At 39.7% G+C, this 26,309-nt stretch overlaps 1 protein-coding gene across 1 annotated transcript in view; it reads left to right on the top strand.

Annotated features, from left to right (window-relative positions):
• Positions 1-9,483: 9,483 nt before the first annotated feature.
• Positions 9,484-26,309, top strand: part of LOC122811628 (probable E3 ubiquitin-protein ligase DTX3) — a 75,938-nt gene continuing 59,112 nt past the window's right edge. Inside the window, exons 1-2 of the mRNA XM_044083603.1 lie at positions 9,484-9,580; positions 9,720-10,095. Coding sequence (XP_043939538.1) covers positions 9,727-10,095 — 369 coding nt within the window. The 5' untranslated portion in view covers positions 9,484-9,580; positions 9,720-9,726. The remainder of the gene's footprint in view (positions 9,581-9,719; positions 10,096-26,309) is intronic.

Here is a 26,309-nt window from a genome sequence, read left to right as displayed (position 1 = left end):
CTCTATCTTCTACAACCTATGTGGTGTATTTGCTTGTAGATGAAGGTAAAGTTTATATTGATGCATGTATATATATATATATATATATATATATATATATATATATATATATATATATTTTTTTTTTGCTACCTTTTTGGGGGCACCTGACATCAGGGGCAAAAAAAACTACAGAAAATGGCGTAGGCTGCATGTTTTATACCCCTGACGACCTGACGTCATGGTAGAGGAGACAGCAACCGACGCAGGACCCAAAACTATGGAATTCAGGCCGACTGAGGGCAACCTGCCATCAGATTACCCAAATGTAATGAGTGCAACAGTGAATACACTCGAACATCTACATTTATGGTAAGTGTACACAACTGTACTTTTTCCTTGGAATGGCATTCGTACTGGGGCTATTAGTTCTGAGGGTGGTACATCTAGGCATCACCTTTATGCCCTATGCTACGCGAGGAGCATATGTGTGATGTACAGTGTACCTTAAAGGAACAGTAGGCTTTTGTATGGTGGCCAGATGTCTGGCTACCTGAGGCAGGGAATCACAGATGTAAGGAATACCGCAACAGTGAAAGAAAGGACATCTATTATTAGGGTGAGATTTTACACAACTGTACATTCTTTTATGACTAAAGTGACATCAGAACTTACTCTAAGACAAACTATTCATTCCCCTCATTTTCTCTACTGATCCAAAAATGAGGGAGAATGTTTACTCCATACCTTGGCTGTCCACTGACAACTTGGGTACTATCTTGTCAAAGCTAAATCTTTCAGATCTTCAGATCTGTTGTTCATTTCTTGTGAAGGCAAGAAGGGAGAACCTGTGTCAGCGCAGATTATTTCCGAATAGTTATTCAAGGCTATTGCCTTCTATTATACTCACCACAACAAAAAACTATTCCAGGCATGGTCAAAGTCCCCTATATCCGGGGATTGGCTTTACCTGTGGCCTTATGGAAAAGGTTGGATTCTAGAATTATTCTAGAAGCAGACACTTGGTTCTTTGTACATACTTTTACAAGGCATTACAAGCTTGATTCCTTCTCTAGGTCTAGATCAGGCTTTGCTAGGGACATTCGCCAGGGGCTGTTGGACCCTTCCCCTTCCACCTCCCAAAATTTGTAAGGTATGGTAATCTACCCATATAGCTTAGGCTACTACAGCAGTGATCAATATGAAGAACAGTGCAGTTCTGTAAGAAAATGTACTATAACAGTAGATGTTGAAATAATTACTACTGCAGTAGCTGCTCCTTCCCTCCATTCCACTTGTTTTTTGGTGTGTTGTTTATATCAGAATGTGAACTTTTATTTTTTGTTGTTCCTAGCATTGTCCTTTCAGGGCTCAATCTCCGACTCTCTGTTGGCATGAAAGCACTGAACAACTTGGTGCCCAGCTCAAACTTTTTGCTCAGCTTGAGGTAAAAAATGGTTAGGGCACATGGGAAGTACCCTGAGGCTTTTGGAAGCTGTCAGGCTGTTATATCCTATGTGGGTTATAACCCATATAGCTTAGGCTGCTGCAGCAGTGATCATTTAAACATCTACTATTATAGTAAGTTTACTTACACAACTTTATGCCTTAATCTTCAAAATGTATCCACCAAAAGTGTAATGCTCTTCACAATCTTGTTCAGTGTGTACTTCTGGACAGAATATCTTTTTAATATTGTAAAAAGAATATTTTACAAAAGATTTACAAAATATACAGCTATAGATTAAGATAATATGTCAAAATATTTTTATTTAAGTACTGAGATATTTCATTACACAAAAACATTTTTTGTTTAAAGTACATGTTATGGTGTAGATATGTATGTCTGTATATATATATATATATATATATATATATATATATATATATATATATATATATATATATATATGTATATATGTAGATCTCGGACTTTTGATCGAAAGATCAAATGTCTGAATCCATAACCACCGAACGCACTTTAATGAAAGTGCTTTCATCGAAAAAGTGCTTTTGTTAAAGTGTGTTCAACCCCCCCCCACTAAATTAATGTGTTTGCACCCCCACCCCTACTTTAATATTCTCCCTCCAAGATTGCACTACAGTGGGGAAAAGGGAATTTTCCCTTATCCGCATCATAGTACGGGCTCTGCAATAGGCATACTTACGCGAAAGTGCTTCTTCGGAAAAGAACTTTCTCGTAAGTATGCTTGCCCGTAATGGATTCGGACTTTTGATCTTTCGATCAAAAGTCCTAGATTCATATATATATATATATATATATATATATATATATATTGCATATGCCTCACTATGCCCTTGCCATTCTCAAAAAAGATGGATGACCAGTGTTCTAACCCAATAAGCAGGACTGAATTTAGGTGAAATGGAGCCCTAGGCAAAGGACTCCACAGTGTCCTACTGCTGTCCACATTTCCTATCACACCACCAGTGTCCTTTCTGGTTACAGAGTTGACAAAAATATCAGTTGCCAATAAAGTGAGAAGACAAATGCTTGTGAGAACACAAAAATCTTATCTGGGAATTGTGCCTGCTTCCATACTCACCTCTCAAAAATGTATAGTTACTTTCTGTGTACCCCTACAGTGTTAGATTGGAATAAAAGTGAAAGAACAAAGGGCCACAGTCATTTATTTCTACTTAATGCCATGTACATCTACACAGCATGCTTCCTCATCCCTTCCATCAAAAGACAATCCACCTTCTATGTACCTGTCTAATGTCAGACCAGAATGACAATTTAAAAACAAACAGAACAAGTTAATATATTTCAATTTGTTGGTGTCATATATATATAGATAACATGCCTACATACAACTACACCAAAAAATATCCACCTGGATACCTGGATACATGTGTGATGTTCAGATTTGAAGAAAGTGAAAATACACTGAGGTATTTTAGCTTGTTGCTCCCATACGGTGCACTGCACCTAGACAGGCTATAGTGACCTGTGAAAACCTCTGAAGTTTGAGTGTGAGGAAAGTTAAAGAAATGCCAAGCATACTGCCCCCAGCCTCCACACAAGCTATAAGGTTTTGTTATGAAGAAAATTAAACAAATAATGATCACACTATCTCCAGCCCCACCCAAGTTATAGTGACTTTCTGTCTGGGTCTACTTCATATGATCGACAGACCATTTGATCGAAATTCATTTGGTCGACAGCTCATTTGGTCGGCAACCAAAATTCAAGGCACTTAACAGTGATTTACCCCCCTCCCCAATGTTGTGCGACCCTGGAGTTGTTATATATAGTTAGGTGGGTACAGCCCCCCACAATGGGGGGTGTGGGGGGTGAAGCCCCCCACCTATTTTCGTTTAAAAGCATGAAAATACAAGAAAAAACTACACATTTTAAACGAAAATAGGTGGGGGGCTTCACCCCCTAATGTGGGGGGCTGTGCCCCCCACACACCCCTAATTATATATATCAACTCCAGGGTCGCACAACATTGGGGAGGGGGGCAATTCCCTAAGTGCCTTGAATACTGGTCGTCGACCAAATGAGCTGTCGACCAAATGAATGTTGATCAAATGGTCTGTCAATATTCTGAAGTAGACCCTTCTGTCCATACCGCTGTGGTTTGATTCTCAGGAAAGTTAAAGAAATAATTACCACACTGTCCCCAATCTTGTATACAAGCTATAGTGACCTTCTGCAGGGACGATTTTAGACTAGATGGATCCGTGGCAGGGAACTCACTACTAAGCCTATGTCAAAATACAGTTATACAGCCTGGGGTGTGCGGGCCAGCCCCCCCCACCCCACAACTCTGAGACCCTAAATGATCTAGGATGCATTTTATGCTTTACTTTATAAAATAATGCCTTGTTAACTGCTTTTTTAATGTTACTAGATAATGTATGTATGTGTTCACCATTATTGTGTATCCACAGATAAAAATTAGTGATATTATTTTTTCACACTCACACAGATTGACAGTCACCCTGACAAGCCAGGTGTATCACAAAATGCACTGAATTTTTTCACACATGCACACACAAATTGACACTATCACAAGATGCTTAAACACACATGCATGCATTGGTTTACTACTGAAACCTTGAAACTGCATAGGTTGACTGGTCACATGGTCAACCCAAAATCCTGAATTCGGAACAGCGAAATTGTGCTAGGTCAAAATTTAATACATCGACAGCCGTAGTTCAATGCATTTGACATACTAGGAGGTGACATCAGTCACCCATGCTATGCAGCTTACTGTACGATGACATTCCGTAGTCAATGGTACGTGTATTTTACTATTTTGCAGTGTATATATATATATATATATATATATATATATCAGCTCCGAGATCGCATTACAGTGAGAAAATGGATTAATTCCCTGTTCCTCACTGAACTGCGATCTCCACTCAAAGTTCCGCACTCACATTACACTACCCATTCGATGTGGTGTAGTTGATGTATCTGGTTTCGCAAAACTGCCCATTGGAAAACTGCATTTCGACAGTGTCACTCTCGATCGAATGCAGTTCGCAACTTTCTTGATTGTGTGCACCACATATATGCTTGTGATAAAAATGGCCAGACATTCCAACTTGCTTTACATAAGTGCACAGTAGTCCCAAAAAGCCATAGTCATGACTGTTTAACTTGATCATGACAGCAGTGAGAATGATTTTTTTTCCACTGACACCTCCTGTACCTAGCATGTATAGCAAAATTTTTCACAGTTTACACCTTGGATGCCTTGTTGCGGTAGTAGTAATAGTAGTAGTAATAATAATAATAATAATAATAATAATAATATATTTTAAGTTTGTTTCCCACAAAAGCACAGTAACCACATTAATGTTTTCCAGCATACTTTATGCAAATGCACAATAGTCATGCAAAGCCAGATTAATAATGGTTTAAACTAAGTAAACAAAAGGTCTCTTGCTTTCATCCACAGACGCCCAACAATTTTAATCACATTGTTGACTGTGTATACCTCAGAAGTGACTGTGATAAAAATAATGGCCACAGTAATGTAGTTCAGCTTTATTTCACACCAACACACAATAGCCTTTGTTAAGTATAGTGCCACCTAATAATGGCCACAGTAAGGTATTTCAGCTTTGTTTCACATAAACATAAGCCAAAGTATTCTGACTTTCTTCACACAAATCACATTAGTTTTGTAAAACCAGAACAATGAATAAATGACAGCAAGGTTAGTCATTCTCTTCCACAGATAACACCCTGTACTCAACAATTATAGCTACTTTGCTGTGTGTACATCTGAAATGTCTAAATGTGGTAAAGTAGAAAATAAAATAAGGGCCACAGAAATGTTTCTATGTGTTTCAGACAAACACATAGTTGCTCGTCAGCCACAACAATATACTCCAACATTAACCTCCAAAAACCTTTATCTGGTTGTCTGCCAAGATTAAAAAGAATACCTCACATTACTGCTGACCACTGCTGCTCTTTTCTGCCATAACCATCCAATTTACTGCTTATGTTTACAGGTTTTCTGCACCGTGCCATCCCATAAATCATATTGATACAGGGATGAGAAGGAGCAGAAAGTCTGAATATTATTTGGTCAAGGCACTACAGCTGAAGATGCTTTAAATAAGGACACCATGGACCATTTATTTTATTTAAAACAAATAAACATTGTTGGCACAATTCTTTAGTTTAAAAAAAGTCAGATAAGTGCCCTTAGCCAATGGCACTCTGGGTGGCTGCTGGTTTGCTTATGTGTAAGGCCAATCATGCCAAGAAGGATGGTGGAGACCAATGGTGTGTCCCAAGAAGCTTGGCTTAACAGTGGTAATCCTTGAGAAGTATGGACAACCAAGGCTGTATCCTAACCATCCATGATGGATGACCAAATCCATGTCCTTAGAGGGAGAAATGACCATACTTATAGCCTAACAATAAAGGGTTGTTTACACCAAGATGGACAGTGAACTTGGGTTCATGTGATACCCTTAAAAGAGAGGATGACAGAATTATTTTCCCATTCATAAATGACTACAATGAAAATATCATAACCCCCAGGAGAGTAGACAGCATTGAGATGTCATCACCTGATGTGCTGATATTATCCATGGCTTAACACCAAATGTAGCTCCAAAATGCTTTCAGAAGTATCTGAGGATACCTTATTGAAGACTGAGCTTCTGAAGAATGATAGTATTGTAAAGAAAAAAGTAAATCTATTAAGGGAATTAAAAGTTGGTGTAAGATGAATTGTGATTGTTTTTGTGCTGTGCATTTGGGAAATTGATTTTGCCTAAAGAGTGTGATGACAAAATGTGGATTCTGAATTTAAATGCTACTAAATTACTACTGAACACTGGCACTGACAACAGTAAATTATTTGTCTCTACATATGTATCTTAGTGTAATATGAATGCATTTGGATTAGCCATATTAGGTATATAAACTTTATCTTTCCAAAAAGACTGTGTCTGATGCATATTCTGTAGGAAAACAAACCAACAAAAATGTCCGAATAAGATTCACTCGAGATGACAGTCACAAATCACATTGTTAAATATGATAACATTTCTACTTGTTTTTAAATCGCTGATATATCAGTCACTAGTGCCTATTATTCCTGTTTGTGAGTGGTTCATATTCAACGCTTCCTTTTTTAACATGTACAAGATGTCAGCAGTCGCACAACACTACAGCTCTTCATGCTGTTTCTTGTATTTTAGTGCAAGCTTCACTGAGTGCAAAAGTGCACTGTTGGCTAATGAGATCAGTGCATGGGAACTCCCCTTTCCTTGAGGTATAATAAGGACAAATGGGCACATGGGGCAAAGTGTCTTGCATGGGGAGGTTGGCTCCTAATGAAGGCTGAGTGCTAGTTCATTTCCAACTTTCATTTTTAATTTTAACTCGAGAAGAATTTCAATTTTTGGTATTTGCACCTGTCTTCGTGGTAGCATTTTAAAACTCTCTCTCATACCTCTCAATCTCTTTGCACAAGAAATCTGGACAAAGCCTAAAATAATGGGAAGACAAAGTCTCAGAAATAGGGACAGAATTTAAACTTTGCTCTTATGAATTTAGAAAGTTGCTAGAATAAGATTTGTGTTCGCATGCATTGTCTGAAGGATATAAAGTCTTAAACTCAAATGTATGTCATTATTAAGTGACTTCAGTCATCAGTGATTTGCTAGAAAAATTACAAATTTTATAAAGAATGTAATATCTTAAATATTTTAAATTACGAGAATAAAGACAATAGAAATCAGGCAACTAGAAGGAGCCTTTTGTTTAGGTACCCTGTAACAGATTTCTGATACCTCTCAACTGTCCCTGATTTTCACTCAAATTTTAACTCTGTCCCTTTCAATCCCTCCTAACACTGGTGTCTTTTGAACAAAATGTGGTGAATTATTAAGCAATAACACATGCCTGGGTGTGGGTAATGCTGGATTTACACACGGTTGGTGTGGTTTGGTCACGAGGACGAAGCCCGAGTGGCCAAACAAAAACAACCGTGGGTAAATCCAGCATTACCCACAGACAGAAGTGGGTTATTGCTATTATACAATGACATTATTTAAGAAAAAAATACTTACTTTTCTTAAATAATGGCATTGTATAATGCCTCCTTGCTGCCCTTCCGCAGCTGTCCAGTATTCTGCGGCAGTTCTGATGTACTGTGCATGCGTATGGTTACGCAGTACATCAGAACTGTGTGTGTGGAAGCAACGGAAAAAGGAAGATCTCCGTTGCTTTTAAAAACTTGTCTCGCTATGTTAAAAGAGTTTAACATAGCGAGACAGCTTTAAAAAAAGCAATGGAGAAAGAAACATCTCCATTGCTTTTTTTAAGCTATCTCGCTATGTTAAACTTGTTTAACATAGCGAGATAACAGCAATGGAGCTCTTCTGTTCTTCGTTGCTGTCCAAAAAAAAGACATATTAATGGAAAAAGTCTGGGCGACCGGACCTTTTTCCATTACTGTAAGTCTGATTTACAACGTGCACGCTGACCAATCAGCGTGCACATTTTGGAATATTAATGGGGGGTCATTGTATAATATAGCAATAACCCATGCCTGGATGTGGGTAATGTTGGATTTACCCACGGTTGGTGTGGTTTGGTCACGAGGGCGAAGCTCGAGTGGTCAAACAAAGCCAACCGTGGGTAAATCCAGCATTACCCACACCCAGAAGTGGGTTATTGCTATTATACAGTGACATTATTTAAGAAAAGAAAATAATTACTTTTCTTAAATAATGGCATTGTATAATGCCTTCTTGCTGCCCTTCCGTAGCTGTCTGGTATTCTGCGGCAGTTCTGATGTACTGCGCATGTGTATGCCTACGCAGTACATCAGAGCTGTGGGCAAAAGCAACGGAGAAAGCAAGATCTCCGTTGCTTTTTGCAAACTGTTTTGCTATGTTAAATGGGTTTAGCGAGACAGCTTTAAAAAAAGCAACGGAGAATCTCTGTTGCTTTATGTTAAACCCATTTAACATAGCGAGACAGTTTTGAAAAAAGCAACGGAGAAAGCAAGATCTCCGTTGCTTTTTACAAACTGTCTCGCTATGTTAAAGGAGTTTAACATAGTGAGACAGCTTTAAAAAAGGCAACGGAGAAAGCAAGATCTCCGTTGCTTTTTTAAAAGCTGTCTCGCTATGTTAAACTCGTTTAACATAGCGAGACAGTGTGAAGCAACGGAGATCTTGCATTCTCCGTTGCTGTTAAAAAAACGAGTTATAGTAATGGAAAAAGTCCGGGCGACCGGACCCTTTTCCATTACTATAACTCTGATTTATAACGTGCACGCTGACCAATCAGCGTGCACATTTTTGAATATTAATCGGGGAGTAGTTGTATAATACTTAATAAATAATGACAATAATTAAGAGTTACACACTTATTTTAATTCAGGAAATGTACATTAATTCACATTCTCTTATTCTATTAATGGCTCAAGTTAATGCAACGAATATTTTAAAAGTGTCCCTGATTTTTTCTGGATTTGTCCCTGATGCTGCTGAAATTTGTCCCTGATTGGTTGAGAACCGTAAATCGTTCAGATGGTCTGAATAGTACGTAATTTGACCGTAGGCGCACACTTTATCACCTGGTTCCGGTAATACGTAAGTACGGTTTTATTAGTAAGTTATATACCCGTTAGCAGGTGCTCTAACATCAATTTCCTATCATCTGTTCCCGGTTTTAACGGAAGTTACTTATCCTAGTTTAGTATTTCGATTTGTCCCACCTAAAATGTGTGATTTTGATGAAATATGAATAATGTATATTTAAACTGGACAAATAAGTGCAGCCATTAAACATCGCACATTTTTAACTTCAGAAAACATATGTTTAATGAAGTCCGTTATTCGTTCAGCTTTCTTATCAATACTATTTATAATCGGCCCCTCATTTAGGAGCTTTTTCCTGGTTATTTTGGCGCTTTTTGAGGTTGAGAAGTACGTCCCCGAAATATACTTAGCTGTCATCTTATTGCGCTTCTTCTTAGATTAATTTGGCAAGTACGGCAGCTCGTGGCGGGAAATTCGCTCAGAAGTTGGATACTTTGTGGAAATCGTAAGAAAGGAAACCGAAAGCAAACGATATTAGGTTTTGATTCATTTTCAGTTGCCACTTTCAAGAAGCGCCTGCTGAAGTGCTTTGCGCATAGTGACTAGGCTAAATTTAATAAGAATTAAGTGGAAATTCTGTTAGGTGTTATTGTTTCTCACAAATATTATTTTTACAGTGTAACCATGTGGAACGAACAACAGAATAGAGCTTTCGAAAGCAAGAAAGATATCGGTAAAACGTTATTGCTGGGGACGGAACCGTTTGCAGATTCAGATCTGACCGAGTCCGAGTGTTGTATCTGTATGGGGGATATTAGTGAAAAGAAGACCCTTGAAACATGTGGGCACTGTTTCTGTCGGGAGTGTATCTGCCGTGCCTTTGAGTGCAAGCCTGTGTGCCCTGTATGTGGAACAGTGTATGGCTCATTGGTCGGCAATATGCCTATCAATGGCATTATGAGCACAGTTAAAAAGCCAAGCTGGCACCTTCAAGGGTATGAGGCATACGGTACCATCCTCATCACCTACAGTTTTCCTGGTGGCATCCAAGGGGTGAGAAGTTATTTCTCATTGTGATGGCGTTTATTTTGTGTAGATATGCATTTGTTGTGTATTTATATTTTGAAACGAGTTTCTCTTGTAATGCCTGTCGTGACGTTTCTTAGCTGTTGGCTTCACCCTTCAGTAATACGTATTTTATACAACGGGATAAAATGTCCTACTAAACAGAAATATTCATGCATTAGGGATGTTTGCGCTAAGACATTTTCCGAGGCAAGATCTTTTTTCTTTAATAGGATGAGAATAAAACAGTTTTTCTTTATGTTAGGTTTTTATTCCTTTATTTGCCTCGGGCAAGTATACTTAAATACATTTAAAAGGAAATATTTTTTTTAAAGTTGTTCATTCATTAAATCACTGCTGCAGTAGCCATAGTTGTATGTGCCAGACTTTCAAAGCCTTGGATCACCTCCCATAGGTGCCCTGGGCGCTGGTGGCATAAGCTTCTTATGGAACAGCAGCGATCTGTCGCCACTCGCCAGAAACCTTCAGTACTGTCCCGCTAGTGTTAACGTGTTTTACATTGATATCTAGGTCATTCTAAAGATTCAGAAGTCTCAAAAAAATTGTGGTGTCCCCCTTCCGGTCATATCTCTCAACTGTCCAGATTTTTTGCCGCATATTTTGGTCTTTTCATCATAAAATTTGTGGTTTTCAGTAAAGTTACAAAGGTCTAAAACCAGTAAATAATGCCAGACATTTGAGTTTAAGACTTAATATCCATCAGAAAATGCACAGTGACACAAAACTTGTTATTCTAACAACATTTTAAGTGTATAAGAGCACTATTTAAACTCAGTCCCTACCTTTAGGCCTTTGTCACATCACTGTTTTGGGCTTTGTCCGGATTTCTTGAGCTAAGAGGTTGAAAGGTATGCTTCTCACCCGGGCAGTTGTCCTTTCTTAAGGAATTGGACAAGGGCAATTACCACAGATGCATCATACAAAGGATCTTCTCACACAAGACATGGTTTATTTGATGATCATATGTTGGTATTTTCATTCATTCCTCAACTATTGGATTTTGGATTCGACTCTGTCGCGTTTAATAGTTCGTGGCACGCAGAAACTCTCAAACTTCTGTCTTACCCATAATGTCCCAGACACCTAAAATACCTCATATCTCATTTGCTGACTTGGCATACAGACATGGTCACTGCAAACACTTGGGTAGCTAACTAGTTATTGTGAGTGAAAATCCTTTTAAAAAAAAAAATATCTTAGAGCTTCTTTTCTCACATAATTTTTGTTCTTTATACTGCTGTCCTCCCTTTTTTATTACACTTTGTGTAAATCGTATTACCATAGCTGGTATTATGTTTCCTTGTACTAGTTTAGTACCATCATTGGTAATCTTTACCCCTTTCCCCTTTTTCACTTATGAAAAAATGAAAGAAAAAAGTACTACCTCTTTAAGCCGCCTTCTAGTTCTATTATAGTGTTTGTTAGATTGGTACATTTAAAATGTCCGAGAAGCCTTCGGGTTTTCAAAAAATGTATGGCCTGCGGCCATAAAATACTGTTGTCAGATGCACACACTAAATGCGTCTATTGAATAGGCCCTGTGCATCTAGACTCGAGTTGTGACATCTTCAAAGCTTTTATTCCTATAGCTTTGATAGACAGGAAAAACAAATTAATTTTAAGACCTCCAAGAAACCCTCAAGAAATCAGATAAAAAAGATGCAAAAAAGCATTCCTCTGATCTGTCCTCCCCTTCAGCTCTGGGTTCAGAACCCCCTTGAAAAGTTTTGAAACCTTTGGATCGGATCCAAAGGCTAATTTTGAAAAGTGTCCTCGGATCAGATCTCCACCTTGGATCCGGTTTCCTCTCAACTGCCTTCTCCCTTCTTGGATGGGTCTCCTAAGCACCCTCATTCAAGAGCACCATTGACAGGATCTTCCACTCATTCTTCCAGATGTCAGACCAAAGCTGATGTGGACAGGATGATGAGGAAATTCCTCTCTCCACAAATTCAGATGAAAGTTCTTTCTGCTCCAACCCCATTGGGTCTGGAGACCTTTGTTAGTACTACCCCCACAGTACTGGTTCTTTCTCCGATCTGACCTTTGGTTTTGGAGCAATCAGATCCAAAGATTCAGGAGTCGCCTGCATCGTATCCAAAGATCACAGTATGTTTTACTCAGGTGGTGTCTCTGAGCACTTCGGAGCTAGATGACTTTTGAAGCTGCCGTGTTGGCGCCGGGTCTGGGGTGGTAGAGTTAACTCCGAAATTGTTTGAGTTATCTCTGCCCCTTGAAGCTCGGCTCCAACTTCTTCCTCTGGTAGTCTGCCTTCGGGACGAAGGGAGCCTATGGGCCAGAAGCATGTCTTTTTGGAGCTGTAGGTTTCTTTCTCTCTGAGGCATTCTGCTTTCCAGGTGGTGGTGGAGGAGGCTTTCTCTGTTCCAATAGTCAGGACATCTCTCTGCTCCTTGGCTGTGGCTTCCCAACCCCAAAGAAACAAGAACAGCACATAGGTAAACCAGGCAGGATACAAAATGCAAAACAGTAGTAAAAAAATCCAAAGCCTGGAAACACTGAGGTAAAAATGCAGCGTTTATTCCAAACAGGAAAAAAAATCACAAAGCTTTCAGGATCAACCATCAAGCCATAAAATAAATAAAATTAATGCTTTAGGCAAGCATATGAGGGATAAAGGAAGTACACATACATTTAACTTTAGAGTGATTGACATTAGACAGATGAAAAAAAGGGGGGATCTTAATAATGAGTTAGAAGTATGTGAATACTCGTGGATCATACTTTTAGAAACTGGTTGTTTTCCAGGTTTAAATACAGCAGTAAGCATTAAACCTATTTTAAAAAGAAGACAGTTAACTTTGAAATAACATCTTGTGTGGATGGGTCTTAGTTAAATGTTTTATTTATTTTATGGCTATACTGACTTTCAGTAACTTTTTACCTGTATAGGTGTCTTTAAGCTGAAGTGCATAATACAACTGTTGTGATTATTATTATGGTTTGAATTTACTATTTAAATTAAGGCATTTAATTTATTTTTTGCACACTGATGAATGGTTGATCCTGAAAGGTTTGTGATTTTTTCCTGTTTGGAATAAACACTGCATTTTACCTCAACATTTCCAGGCTTTGGATTTTTTTACTACTTCCCAACCCCATTCATGTCTGCATTTTGAGCCTCAACTTCCTGTGCCACAGGGACAGCCAGCCCAGATAAATCACTAGTATTCCCAAGAGGGTATATTAATTTCTTCCGACACTTCTCTTGAGCATCCCACAGAAAAAGTTCAGAGAAAGAAAAAGTGCAAGAGGAGACACTTAGATTCTCCGTAAGAGTCTGTCACAGATAATACTGATTTTAATGAGGAGGAATGGTCCCCAAGATTACCACTTGGTAATGTCTCATTTGGAGGCATTCTAGAACTTGTAAAGTAAAGAGGTGGTTGGTCTCCTGACGACTCTTCCCAAGAGGAGTCAGTATTCCTGGTGTCTTTTGAAGCTGGCCCATCTATCTCCTGGGTCATTCTGCCCACCAATGAGCTTATTGATTTGATCTCTTGACGGGTGTGGAAGGAACCTGACAGCATTGTGCTGATCCCCAATAGATCAGATATGATCTTGGCACCACCGAAGGCCAGAGGGTTTTGGAGCAAGGGAGTAGCAGATGATACTATGGTCACAGTGGCAACCGTGAAGAAGGAACTCGCAGAACAGAGTTCCTCTGTCCACTCCCCTAACATGGAGTCTAGGGTGCTGGACAGATTTGTGAAGCATATATATGCTTTAGCAACTTTTGCCCTTTGGTCACTTAATTATTTAGCACATTTCACAACACTCCAGAGGGATTTGATTAAGGAACTTACCAAATCCCGGTTTGGGACCATTGCTTCCAAGGCAAAAAACAGTATTACCTCACATTTGGCTACCCTACAATCCATTTCAGACTTGTCCATAAGACTTATCTCAAATGCAGCTGAAAGTACCTCATTGGCGGCAGGTTCAGGCATTTCTATTTGGAGGCATGCCTGGATGCAGTAGTGTGATTTTGCGGACCCCTTCAACTCTTCCTTTGTCAGTGCTCCCTTTGACAGAAGTTCCTTATTTGGTCCCAGAGTAAAAGGCACACACACCAAGTGTGAGCAGGATGGTAAAACCTTGTCTGCTATGGGTATATGTTTTTCAAACGCTGAAAGGACCGTTTCTAGGAACCAACAAGGTGGGTGAAAAATATGGTTCAGAAAGTCCTAGAGTTCTTTCCAAGATCTGCGTGGAGATAGTTCCTCCAGGGGCAGAGGGGGAAATTCTAATGGAAGACATCGTCCACGTAGCAGAGGTTGTCCACAGAATCAAGGATCTAGAGACCTTCTCTGACAGATTCTACCAGTGCTCCTGAAAGGAGGCCCGACTGTCCATCTCTGGAGGCAGTTGGGGGTAATTTATCCCTACACCAGAGAGCCTGGCTAGAAATTACAAAAGATTCATTGGCAGAGGATTATTTCTAGAGATTATATAATACTCTTTTCTCCGCCACCCCCTTTCATAATAAACAAATTCCCTGATGTTCCACCCAATTAGAGGGAAGCAGCAGCACTAGAAATAAACACGCTGCTAGAAAAAAAACGTCATCCAAGAAGTCCCCCCAGACCAGAGAGAGTCCAGGATTTACTCACGATTCTTTTTATTGCCAAAGAAAACGGGACTGGAGACCAGTTTTGGATCTCAGCAATCTGAAGAAGTCAGTTCAGTACACCACGTTCCAGATGGTCATGATTCAGTCCATTCTGCATTTTCTGCTCAAGGATGACTGGACATGCTCAGTAGATCTTCAGGATGCATAGTAGCATATCAAAATGAACAGATGATCCAGGAGATACCAATGCTTCCAGCTGGAAGCCAGTCATTATCAATTCAGAGCTCTGCCCTTTGGTCTGACCACAGCCTCAGGGTGTTCACCAAGTGTATGGCAGTAGTAACAGCTCACCTGAGGCTAAAGGGATTCCTGGTGTTTCTGTATTTGGATGACTGGCTCATAACCACTTTGACTAGGCATCATCTGATCAAAGCACAAGATTATCTACTCCAGTTATGCTCTCATCTGGGAATTACCATCAATCACAAGAAATCTCAACTCAAACAAACTAAATTATTGGTGTTCATCAGAGCCTTGTTCAGTATGGCATCTATGGTAGCCTCTCTCTCTTTATCAATGATTCAGACCATTTGAGTTCAGATTAAAGTATCATTCAAAGTTCTTCTCTTTCAGCTGGATTGATCCTTCAAGCATTGGGATCAGTGTCTGCTGCAATAGTTTAGTTGCCATTAGAGAAATACCACATGAGAATCCTTCAGTGGACCAGAGCAACTGAACGGTTCATTATTCATCAACCCTTATCTGACTAGATCAAGATAATATGGGCTTGCAGAAAATTGCCTCCTAATGGTGGATTTACTCCAGTCAGATAATAGAAGGTTGTCCCTTTGTTTTCCTGCAGCCCAAGGGCATAGTAACCATAGATGCTTCCCAGAACTGGTGGGGAGAGGGAGGCATTTCATGGGAAAGACAGTCCAAGGCACATGGTCCTTTGAACAGGCCAATATATATCACTTTTGTGGAAATGAGAGCTGTGCTACTAGCATTGTGGGCCTTCCAAGATACTCTTCTCTCTGGGACTATTGCAGTTCAGATGAACAATATGTCGGTGGTCTGGTACATCAACAAAGAAAGGGGAAACAAAGTCTTACTCCCTGTGTCGAGAAGCCACGAGAATGTGGCAGTAGGTGATCTCATCCAATCAGTTTCTGATAGCAATGCACATTCCGGGGAAATCCAGTGTGATTGCAGACAAGTTAAGCAGGTGCATTCTAATGCCTCATGAATGATCCCTCAATATGAAGGTTGCAGAAAGGATTTTCCTCCGATGCGGACAACCATGCTGTAATCTCATTGCATCTTACCTCAACAACAAGTGCAGCGGGTTCTTTGCCCTGATCCCCCGCCGGGGGAGTCACCAAGGGACACTCTGCTTCACGATTGGCCCCCAGTCTCCTTTATGTCTATCCCCTATTACCTCTAATCCCCAAATTTCTCCAGAAAGCATTTTGATTGAAGAGCACGGTTATCCTCATTGCTCCTTATTGGCCTCAACAGATTTGTTTTCCCTTGCTTTGCCCCCAAATGGATTCTGGTTCCAATTTCAGACCTTCTGTCTCACCTAACAGACAGGATACGTCCAAACATTCCAGTCCTAAAGTTGGTTGCATGGTTTCTCCACTTCCATTGATCGTTAGACAGGCCAGGCTCTCATCCCCTGTCCATCACATTCTGTTATCCTCCCATAAAGCTTCCATTTGAAAAATTTACAAAAGTAAATGGAAAAGATTTGTTTTCTGGGTGCAGCAAAAAGACACTGATCCATTTTCAGCACTGGTTCCTAAAGTTTTTGAAATTTTAGCTACAATTTTCAATGAAGGGGTTAGCTCTTTTACTGTAAAAGTACAATTATCATGTAGGAATAAATAATTCATCTTTAGCTTCTTCCAAACTTTGTAAAGCCTTTCTAAGAGGAACTTTTCTTCTTAGACACCCCCCCATTAAAGACCACACCCCTCCACGAGATTTAAATATTGTTTTACAGTGATTGACACAGTCTCCATTTGAGCCATCAGCTAAGTGTGAAATAAAATATTTGACATGAAAAATTATATTTTTAGTGGCATTTACCTGTTCTAGAAGAGTTTGAGAACTTCAGGCCCTGTCTTCCATGCGTCCTTATTTGATTTTTCATAAGGATAGGGTATTTTTACAAACCAACCCCTCCTTTCTTCATAAGGTGGTGTCAGAATCCAGCATTAATCAGGTTATCAACCTTCCAGTTTTCTTTCCAAAATTTTCCAACAAAAGAGAGTATATGTTAGATCTTTTGCAAGTTCATCGACAATTATGGTTTTCTCTACATAGAACCGGAAATTTGAGGAAATCGGGACAGTTATTTGTTTCTTTTTTGGAATCAAAATTAGGCAAACCAGTTTCTAAAGTGACTGTGGCTGAATGGTTAGCTGATTGCAGTACAAAACATCGGGTATGTCTTTACCAAAACCATCAAAAGCTCATTCCACCACGTCTGTGGTAGCTTCTTCAGCATTTTTATCTAGATCTTCATTGGGGGATATTTGTGCAGCTGTAACTTGGGGTAATCCTCATACCTTTATTGCTCATTAAAAATTGGATCTGGTCTCTAGTGGAAGAGCAGCCTTTGGCTCATTGTTGCTCAGGAATATCCTTCCTTAGACTTAGAGTCCTTCCGGGATATAGGTAGCTGGAGACTATGTCCCAACAGTTGAGGAATGAATGAAAATGATATTAGATAAAAAAGTTATGTACTTACTATACTGTTCCATCTGTGTTGTCCATGTTCATTCTTCCTCAACCTCCCTTCCTCCAACCCTATCCAAATTTGACTTTTGGAAGGATATCAAGATGCTGAAGAAACCAGTGTTCCTTTATTTCAGCTCCAGATGCTGTTCTCTCTTTGCATTAGGCTTACAGGCTTAAGGAGCAGCAGACAAGATCTGAGGTGTGTTGGGTGTCCGGGGCATTATGAGTAAGGGAGGAGCTTGACAATTTCAGTGTTCCACGTACTGGAAAAAGTGGCTGAGTTGGATCCGAGGGTCAGATCTGAGCCCTACAGTTTAGGAAGAATGGAAATGGACAACACAGATGTAACAGTATGGTGAGTACATAACTTTTTTTCCCACCACGAAACTACAACTGTCTGCCTGGATGATTTCATTTTTAATACCTTTTAGGCAGGTTTTTTTCTGAGGAAATGCAGCAGGTGAGGTAGAGTTACCTGCTGCTAGGAAATTCTGTATTGGTAAATGATTAAAATGTTCTGTTTGGTACTGCACTAAGGACCAGGTCCATTTCAGGGTCCTGTAACACTAGTTTTAGAATTTTTGAGTGTTGTCCTTTGGCTTTTGTTTTTCCTCTATCAAGGTTTTTCTCTTGGCCATTACAGCACGTTTGCCTATGGATCAACCCTTTTCACCACAGTTAAGTTTATCTTGAAAGGGGTTTAGCCATGAAGTCCACTAGAGAACAGGTGGCACCTATGCAGATCTTAACTGTGTTTTGTTAAAACTTTTGGTTTCTCCTTTTGAACCATCTCTTCAAGCTGATCTAAGGTTCATTTATTGGGTAACAATGTTTATTTCTGACATTTTGAAGAATAATATGTGTGCTGCTAAAGATCATTATCAGTCAGCCCTATTTGGTATTCCATATAGATAGGGTTCCCTCAGAAGAAATCCTTCAGTTATACCTAAGATAGTTTCAGAGTTCACTATGAGTGAAGCCATCTATCTCCCTCTCTTCCTTCAAGAATCTTGAATGAGGAAGGAAGGAAGGATTATTCATGCTCTGCTTATCACTCTGGTATTTTTTTGACAAAATCGAATCCTTCTGGAAAGCTGCATAGCTGTTTTTTTCCTATGACGGCTAGATAAAGGGCAGCCCATATCAGCTCAGATTATTTCCATTTGGTTGTCTGTTTCCATTTCTGTTTGTTATTTCCATCATAACAGAAAGCTTCCAGGTAGGGTCAAGGCAGGGACTTGGTTTCTTTCATGGCTTTTTTGAAAAGGGGTGAACTCTAGAAGCTTACTAGAGACGGCTACTTGAGCCTCTGTGTATACTTTTCAGAGTTCTACAAACTGGATTCTTTTTCCAGATCCAGAACGGGCTTTGCTAGGACCTTTCTCCAGGGGCTCCTGGACACTCATGTTTCTTTCTCTGAGGCTTTTTAGCTTTGTCAATCTAACCATGCAGCTAAGGCTAATGCGTCGGGGATTTAATGAATGAACATAATACAGCGGTGTAAGTAAACTTCCAATAGCAGTAAATACTCTAATAAATCATTACTGCAGTAGCCGCTCCCTTCCTACCTCCACCCCCTTATTTTTATTTGTGTATTGCCAGGATGTTTTGTTTTACCTAGCATTTAGCTGGTGTATCCAGACTGTAGCCTCCCTTTCTTTCTGTTGGTTAGAAAGTCCTAAAGGTTTTGGAGTCCTGGCTGCTGGTTTTCTCCCTTAGGAGCTCATATCATCAGTAGCCTGGGAGGCTGTGGGAAGTGGTCCAACGCTTTGGAAGACTAGTTGGCTGTTATATCCTTGGTAGGATATATCACATACAGCTAAGGGTACTGCCACAGTGTTTTATTCAAGCATTAACAGTTATTGTAAGTTTTATTTGCACAACTCTGCTTTTGTCATCCTCCTTAAAATCTGTGTCAGATTGGCTGAAATCATTTACCCACAAGTAACTATGTGAAGGTTAAGTACTATGGGCACATGGGCCATCTGTCAGATGTTTTTTGAGATTTACTCTTCATATAAAGCCACTGGAAGCTGTGTCAGTCCCAGTTTTCCACTCAGTATAGGCCATATGCAAAATTTTCTGACATTTTCTATCACATCTAATTCATATTAACTCTAATTAATCCCCATATCCCTACCAGTCATTTATTCTTGCATTTTTGATAGCCATTTTTTTCTGTTTGTATTTATGGGGTACTGAAGCCAATCCTGGTACTTAAGGAGTATAAGGCAGAGAACTGAAATCTTGGAAGGGTTGCCATTTAGAGTACCATCTTTTTAGATTATCCAAAATGTGACAGCATGGCTGTGAACTATTCCTTTTGGCAAGATAGGGAGAATAACTAATTACTTGTAGTAGTGAGACTGCAATAGCAAGGTTTCAAAAGACTTAACTGGTCTATTACATGCTAGGAACCTATAGTCAGAGGACTTGCATCACAACTGGGGCATGTCTGAAAAATTACATCAGTATGACATGTGGCCTAGAATGATGGAACTAGGGATTTAGCTATTGGAAACTGTGCTGCACAGCCATGGGGACAGTAGCAGAGCACTGTAACACTTGTCACTTTCCAGTCAGGAACCTCCAGCCCTTTCTTAGAGACAGGGGGACAGGGCTTTTGCCTTTTGGTGGGAAATTCCACAAGTTTACTCTGCTGCTTCAGTAAATTCAAACTGCAGTCCTGAAATTCGACAACTTGCTGACATTTTTATCATGTAAAATATAAGCCTTTTTTAATAAAATTAAGTTTTAGAATTTCAGTAAAATAATCAAGTTATGTGGTACTTTATTCTTATGTGACTTGAGTTATTTACATCTTTAACATTACAGTTCTGAAACCAACATAAGGGGAATTTGGTTTCTCTGGGGTAATTGGTCTTCAGAACAGCTTTAGGTTTAAGAGACTGTTGTATAGTAACCATTCCAATGAGTTGCATGTCTAGCTGAAAACAATGCATAATGCACTGAATATGCATCAGATTATATAAATTACTCAGCAATATTTTTTTTGGGGGGGGTGAGGAGGTCTTTACTCAGGGCTGGATTAACAAAGAGGCTGATGGAACCATAGCTGCTGGCCCCCATGTCTGAATAGGTCCTGCAATACGTAGAAAAGATACTTCACATCCTTGCTCTGTAGAAAATCGGCCTTTCTCCATTTCACTGTTTGTTTGGACACCTTATCTTTCCTACCTTATCTGGTAACCCACTTTATGAAATGCTCTGTTTTCTTGTAGGAATTTGTTGGATATTTTATTGCCCGTCCTATATTAGTTGGTATATTTTATTTGCGAGTTATACCGTTGTGTGTGATTTGTCATCTTGCTCTCTCTCTCAGTTCTTTTTCTAGTAAAGTAAGTTGTATATGGTGGAAGCCCAAGAACAAGTAGGACCAATCAAAACCCAAGACTGAAAGGCAAAGGTCTAGCAAAGCTTTTTTCTTGTGTTTTTACCTGGGTTGTATACTGTCCCTGTACCCCTTGCTTGTCCTAGGCCTAGTCATCGTAATGTCCCCTAAATCTGTCTATTTCCATTTTCTTGTAACAATTACTTTCCTGACTCTTTATTTAGCTCACTTGATTATTTTTCCTTTGGTAGTAAGCTTTATGTTCTCTTATTTGACTGGCCTGCCTTTCACAAGTTGTCTCTGGACATTTCCACAATGGTTTCCACTAGTTTTTGTTGTTTTTTTTTTTTAATTTATTTATTGCCATTTGATTACCAGGAAAGTCTGACTGGGTAGGATCCTATTTTCAGAGGAGGCCTGCGGAGAAAAGCTCCACAGTATTAAAAAACATTTTAAGAACAATAATTTTACAATCTTTAAAAATTATACAAAACACCTACAGTTAAATAATTAACAGCTGCGGTGGTGGTGCTGCGGTAGCGTTGTCGCCTCATAGTAAGACGCTGTCCGGTTCGATTCTCAGCTAGAGCGTCTTCTGCATGGAAACATGCATGAATGGGCGTACCTTCGTTGAAGGTTGTGCGCCAGGCCTGGCAAGCCGGTACGTAAAAATCAACTACCAATCATTAGCGGACTGGAGTTCCGCTGTGGTGACCCCTAACCGGGAAAAGCCGAAAGACACAAACCTACAGTTAAATAATTATACCAAATTAGGCATAATGTGAAAACATTGGTTAAGAATAGATGCAACCTATAGAACAATGATTTAATATTTTGAGAAAGTTTAGCCAGTTTATAGAGAAATTAAAGGTAGTTAGTATAATAAGAACAGGAATTGCAATATGAAGTGAGAGAAGAGCAGGTTAAGTCCTGAATTCTCACTGGTCTTAGTTGTTCTCAGACATGATTGGTACGCCTTTGAAACTACCACATTGACAATATGTCCCTAAGTGTTGACCCATTTGTTCAGGATTTGGGAACCTATGTGGACATCAGTAAATTAAATGACATCAGAAATACTTGGTTTAGGTATCTAAACCTCTTCTGCAACATCAACAGAATGGTTTGGAGGGACAGGTATATCTTACAGAGGACACTGCTGCTATGGAGCAGACTAACATAATTCATCCCTGTCCATTTTCAAGTGCAAGTTAGATCTGTGGATGGAAACAGAAATTTTGACTGCCCCCTGTACTACTGTACAGAGGTAGCTCCTAAATGCTTTACCCATACACGGGTCCCTTCAGATTATCTATGGAATGGTCTGAGTTATTCTCATTAGGACAATATATAATTATTCACCATGGGATGGGTAAGGCCAATCTCTAACCAAAAGGGATAGGTTATTTCAAGCATAAAAAGGGAAAGTGGCTAGGCTTAAAATGACCTGTAAGGGCAGCTAGCCTAGTCCTTGCCTATGAACCTATGTAATAGTCAGTCTGAAATCTATTTGGTTTATTCCAGTTATGTGTTTTGGACTGGTATTGAAGTGTAACATGTTATTTCTATAGTCATGTTGTAATTGTCTTTAGTTTACACAGTCTAGGTCTGTATGAGAATGTGTATATTCCTCTACATTGTGAATGGCAAAGAAAGTTGAGTGGCTTTGTTGGTGTAAAATTTGAGTGAGTGTAAATAACATCATAGCCAGTGTGTGCAATAGACAATAATGCCAATGTGATTTTTTTGTGCAGGATGTGCTTTATAGCAGGGTTAATAGTAATGTGTTGCTGTTTTGTGGGGTTTGTTTTATTTTTAGACTGGGATGTTATACTGAATTCTGTTTTTGTACAGTATCATTGCTGGTGCAGTTTTCATTGTGTACTGACACATATTCTTTTTTTAAGGAAGAGTCCTCCCTTCTTTGAGTTGGTGCAACTGTGTCATTGGTAAATTTAAGTATGGGGATGTGGGGTCTTGCATCCCCACACATGGAAATTGACGGTGGGCTTGCACCCCCTACATAAACACTTTTTTTTTTTTAGTTTATGCTGTATGTTGGGATTGCTTGCTTGTTTTGGTCTTTTGCAAATTCTTTATTTGAGCACTCCTCATCCTTTGATGTTCTTTATTTTTTGTTATATTGTTTTTTTGTTTGGGTTGTTATTTGCTTTGGTCACTGTGGTTCATTTATTTTTGCACTCACTCTTAATTATATTAAGGCTGTGTTCACCCTTTAGATGTTTGTTGTTTTTCTTTTCAGTCATAGCTTATGCAGTACACACACACACACACACACACACACACACACATATTTATAAGGTTAATTTCCACACAATTGAGGCTCCTAATTTAGCACTGTCTTCATTATGTATCTGAAAAAAAAAGTATGTTTGGCAAATGTCAGTCTGTATTCATATCTGCCCTTCTGATCTATCATTGATCCGGTGGACATACGACTGCTGAGTCTATGCAAGCTTGCAGCTTACCCAGTTACCTAGGCAGTAAGAGTTTGCTCTTATTTGATTATCGGAACCACACCTTAAAAAAGAATGAGCAAGCAAGCCAGAGGGACTGAATTGATAAAAGTAAAATTTTCTGTAATTTTTCTCAGTGTCTGTTGATGTATGTGTTATTGCTTTCAGGACTCCAATCAGACCGCCTCTTCAGGAAGCTTCATCTTTCCTCCTATACAAAAAGCCTTTACCACTCCTGCAGAAGATATTGCCTGTAGTCATGATTTAGAACCGATATTGAATTAAATATTTCCAAAGTGGACTTAATAAATTTTCCTGAGATCTGGACCTGTGACACTATTGATTTGAGTGTGGTAGTGCTACAAGACTGCAGCTATGCCCAACTCACAGAGATAACAGCTGCATGGTTTATTGAGAGTCATCTGGGCTGAGTATCTTCATCCAAAAATAAATCTATATAGAGGTAATACTTTATCACACAGGAGACAAAAAAGCCACACATATTGATTTAATCATGTCTAGCTTCCACTTCCAGTTTGAATTTAGATACTTGGAGTTAGAGAACTTTTAAGGAGTGTCATAAAACAGGCCATTTAATGTTTCATGTGTCAACAGGGATGTTGAGAGGCCTGATACTAAAGGTAAAGGACCTTCACACCCCTTTAAAAGTCTGATTGTTTTATTATTAATGTATATGTAGATCAATATTTATCCGCGGTGGTGGTGCTGCGGTAGCGTTGTCGCCTCACAGTAAGACGCTGACCGGTTCGACTCTCAGCTAGAGCGTCTTCTGCGTGGAGACATATGTGAATGGGCGTGCCTTCGTTGAAGGTTGTGTGTTAGGGCTGGCAACTCAGCACATAAAAATCAACTGCCAATCATTAGCGGACCGGAGTTCCGCTGTGGTGACCCCTAACCGGGAAAAGCCGAAAGACACAACAACATGTGTAGATCAATATTTGTGTATATACCTTTAAGAAGCTATCCAAGGGCTTGCACAAGTGTATAACTACTGAGCATGTGCAAGCTAGACCTCCATTTTGTAGTAAGCAGTTGAGATGTATGTACGTATGTAAGGTCTGTCTGTTAATTAGTTCGTATTTAATGATGCTGCTTTACATAACATATCTTGTATTTTATTTTTTCCTATGCAGTGTTGTTGTTCTCATGGCTGAATTGGAGCTATTTTTAAATGTGTTGTTAAAATGTTTTTTTCTGATTTAAGATGTACCTAAAGAGTATACCCAACATTACAGTTTACTGCTCCTGCTGAACACTTGCTAGATGACTCGTTGCTAGTGCTGCTGATTATTTTCATGTTAAAAACACTGTTTGGTTTAATCTACTGCTGTAAACACTATCAAGCTTGAATATAGGGCTCAGACACATGAAACTAAACTTTAGTGCTACAGTTAGTTTGCAGACTGGCAGTAGCTCTTAGTAATTAGTGCGATCTACTTACTGGTTCCTAGAATTTCTCTGCCTTATACACATCTCGGCATAGAAGCCCTATTGTTTCTCCGCTTTATATTATAATTGTTCCAGGACATTTGTAAAGCTCCCCTAGTGCTGACTCACTATTGAATGCTCCGCTAGATGCTATTTTTAATTCACGGATATATCTAAGCTCCTACTGTGTTTTTAAAATGCTACCAGCTTCTGGAGGGGTGTAACTAGAGCCTGTGGGCATTTCTAAGCTCCTACTTGCATTTAAACGCTTCTAGCTTCTGTAAGGGGTGTAATTTGAGCTTATGCTCCACTCTAGCGTTTTAAACGCTACTAGCTTCTCTGCGAGGGGTGTAATTAGAGCCTGTGGGCATTTCTAAGCTCCTGCTCACAATAAAACACTGTGTAAGCTTCTGAGCGGTGCCAAAGTCTGCTCTTCAATTTTTCTCTTAGATCTGCTAGTTCTCTCCTCTCCTGCACTTTTATTAGCTTATTAGTCTAGCACTTTACCAGACTTCTGGTAGCAGTTATTGTAGCACACAAAAGTGCTACCAGCACTAAACATTCTACAAGGAAACAGCTCCAGTACTTATTAATGCCCACCCCTCCAGGCATGTCTAAAGGTCAGTTCCCTATGCTTTCTCCTATTAACCTGGTGAACTTGGGCATCCTGAGGCAATGTAGCAACTGCCTCATGTACACCAACAACCCTCTCCTCTTACCTCCCAACACTCAGACTTGCGAGAGATGCACTTGTATATCCAAATTGGAAGCCACGCACTCTCCAGCCAAGACCGGAATAGCTGGTCAAGAGGAGAAGGTCAACACTTGCACCACACCACATGGAACACACAGCCCTCCAGAACACAGACCAGCACTGCCTTCACATAAAAACACAAATCACACACCCACCTTCATGGAGGCTCTCAATAAAAATCTACCCAAACACCAGAAACCTCCAAGGCAGAAACGCATTCGACCACCAGACCACAACACTAATCACGAGATACATAACTCTCCTAAACAGTGTGCCACTCAACCAAAACCCCTAAGGCAAAACAGCATACCCAACAAACTAGTCATAGGTGACTCGATAGTGAGGCACACTGAGGTACCACTCACTAGGTTGAATAAGGAGAAAGTAACAGTCAGCTTCCTGTCAGGTGCCAGGATCCGCCACATAACGCACGCACACAAGTCCCTCAATAACATGCACAAATATGATTCTGTCATTGTACATGTGGGAGTGAATGACCTGAGACGTACCTCCCTGGACTACATGAAAAGAGACCTGGAGGAGCTCTTGGATTATGTAGCCCAGGCAGGTATGACCCTAGCCCTGTGCAGCATCCTACCATCACCCAGAATGATACCACAATACAAGCAGAAAATGATTGATTTCAACAATTGGCTAAGTTTCTGGTGTCATTCTAAGGGGATCCAGTATCTGTCTGCCTGGGATGACATGATTGACAGAACTCGATGCTTTGCTAGAGATAGCCTGCATCTGTCACCCCTGGGCTTCCAGATAGTGGCCAAGGCTCTTGCCACCCCTATAGTGCTTTTTTAA

This window comes from Protopterus annectens, chromosome 9.part0, assembly GCF_019279795.1.
Source record: "Protopterus annectens isolate FY-2018-M chromosome 9.part0, PAN1.0, whole genome shotgun sequence".
NCBI classification, from domain to species: Eukaryota; Metazoa; Chordata; order Ceratodontiformes; family Protopteridae; genus Protopterus; species Protopterus annectens.
This window is presented reverse-complemented; position numbering and strand designations above follow the sequence as displayed.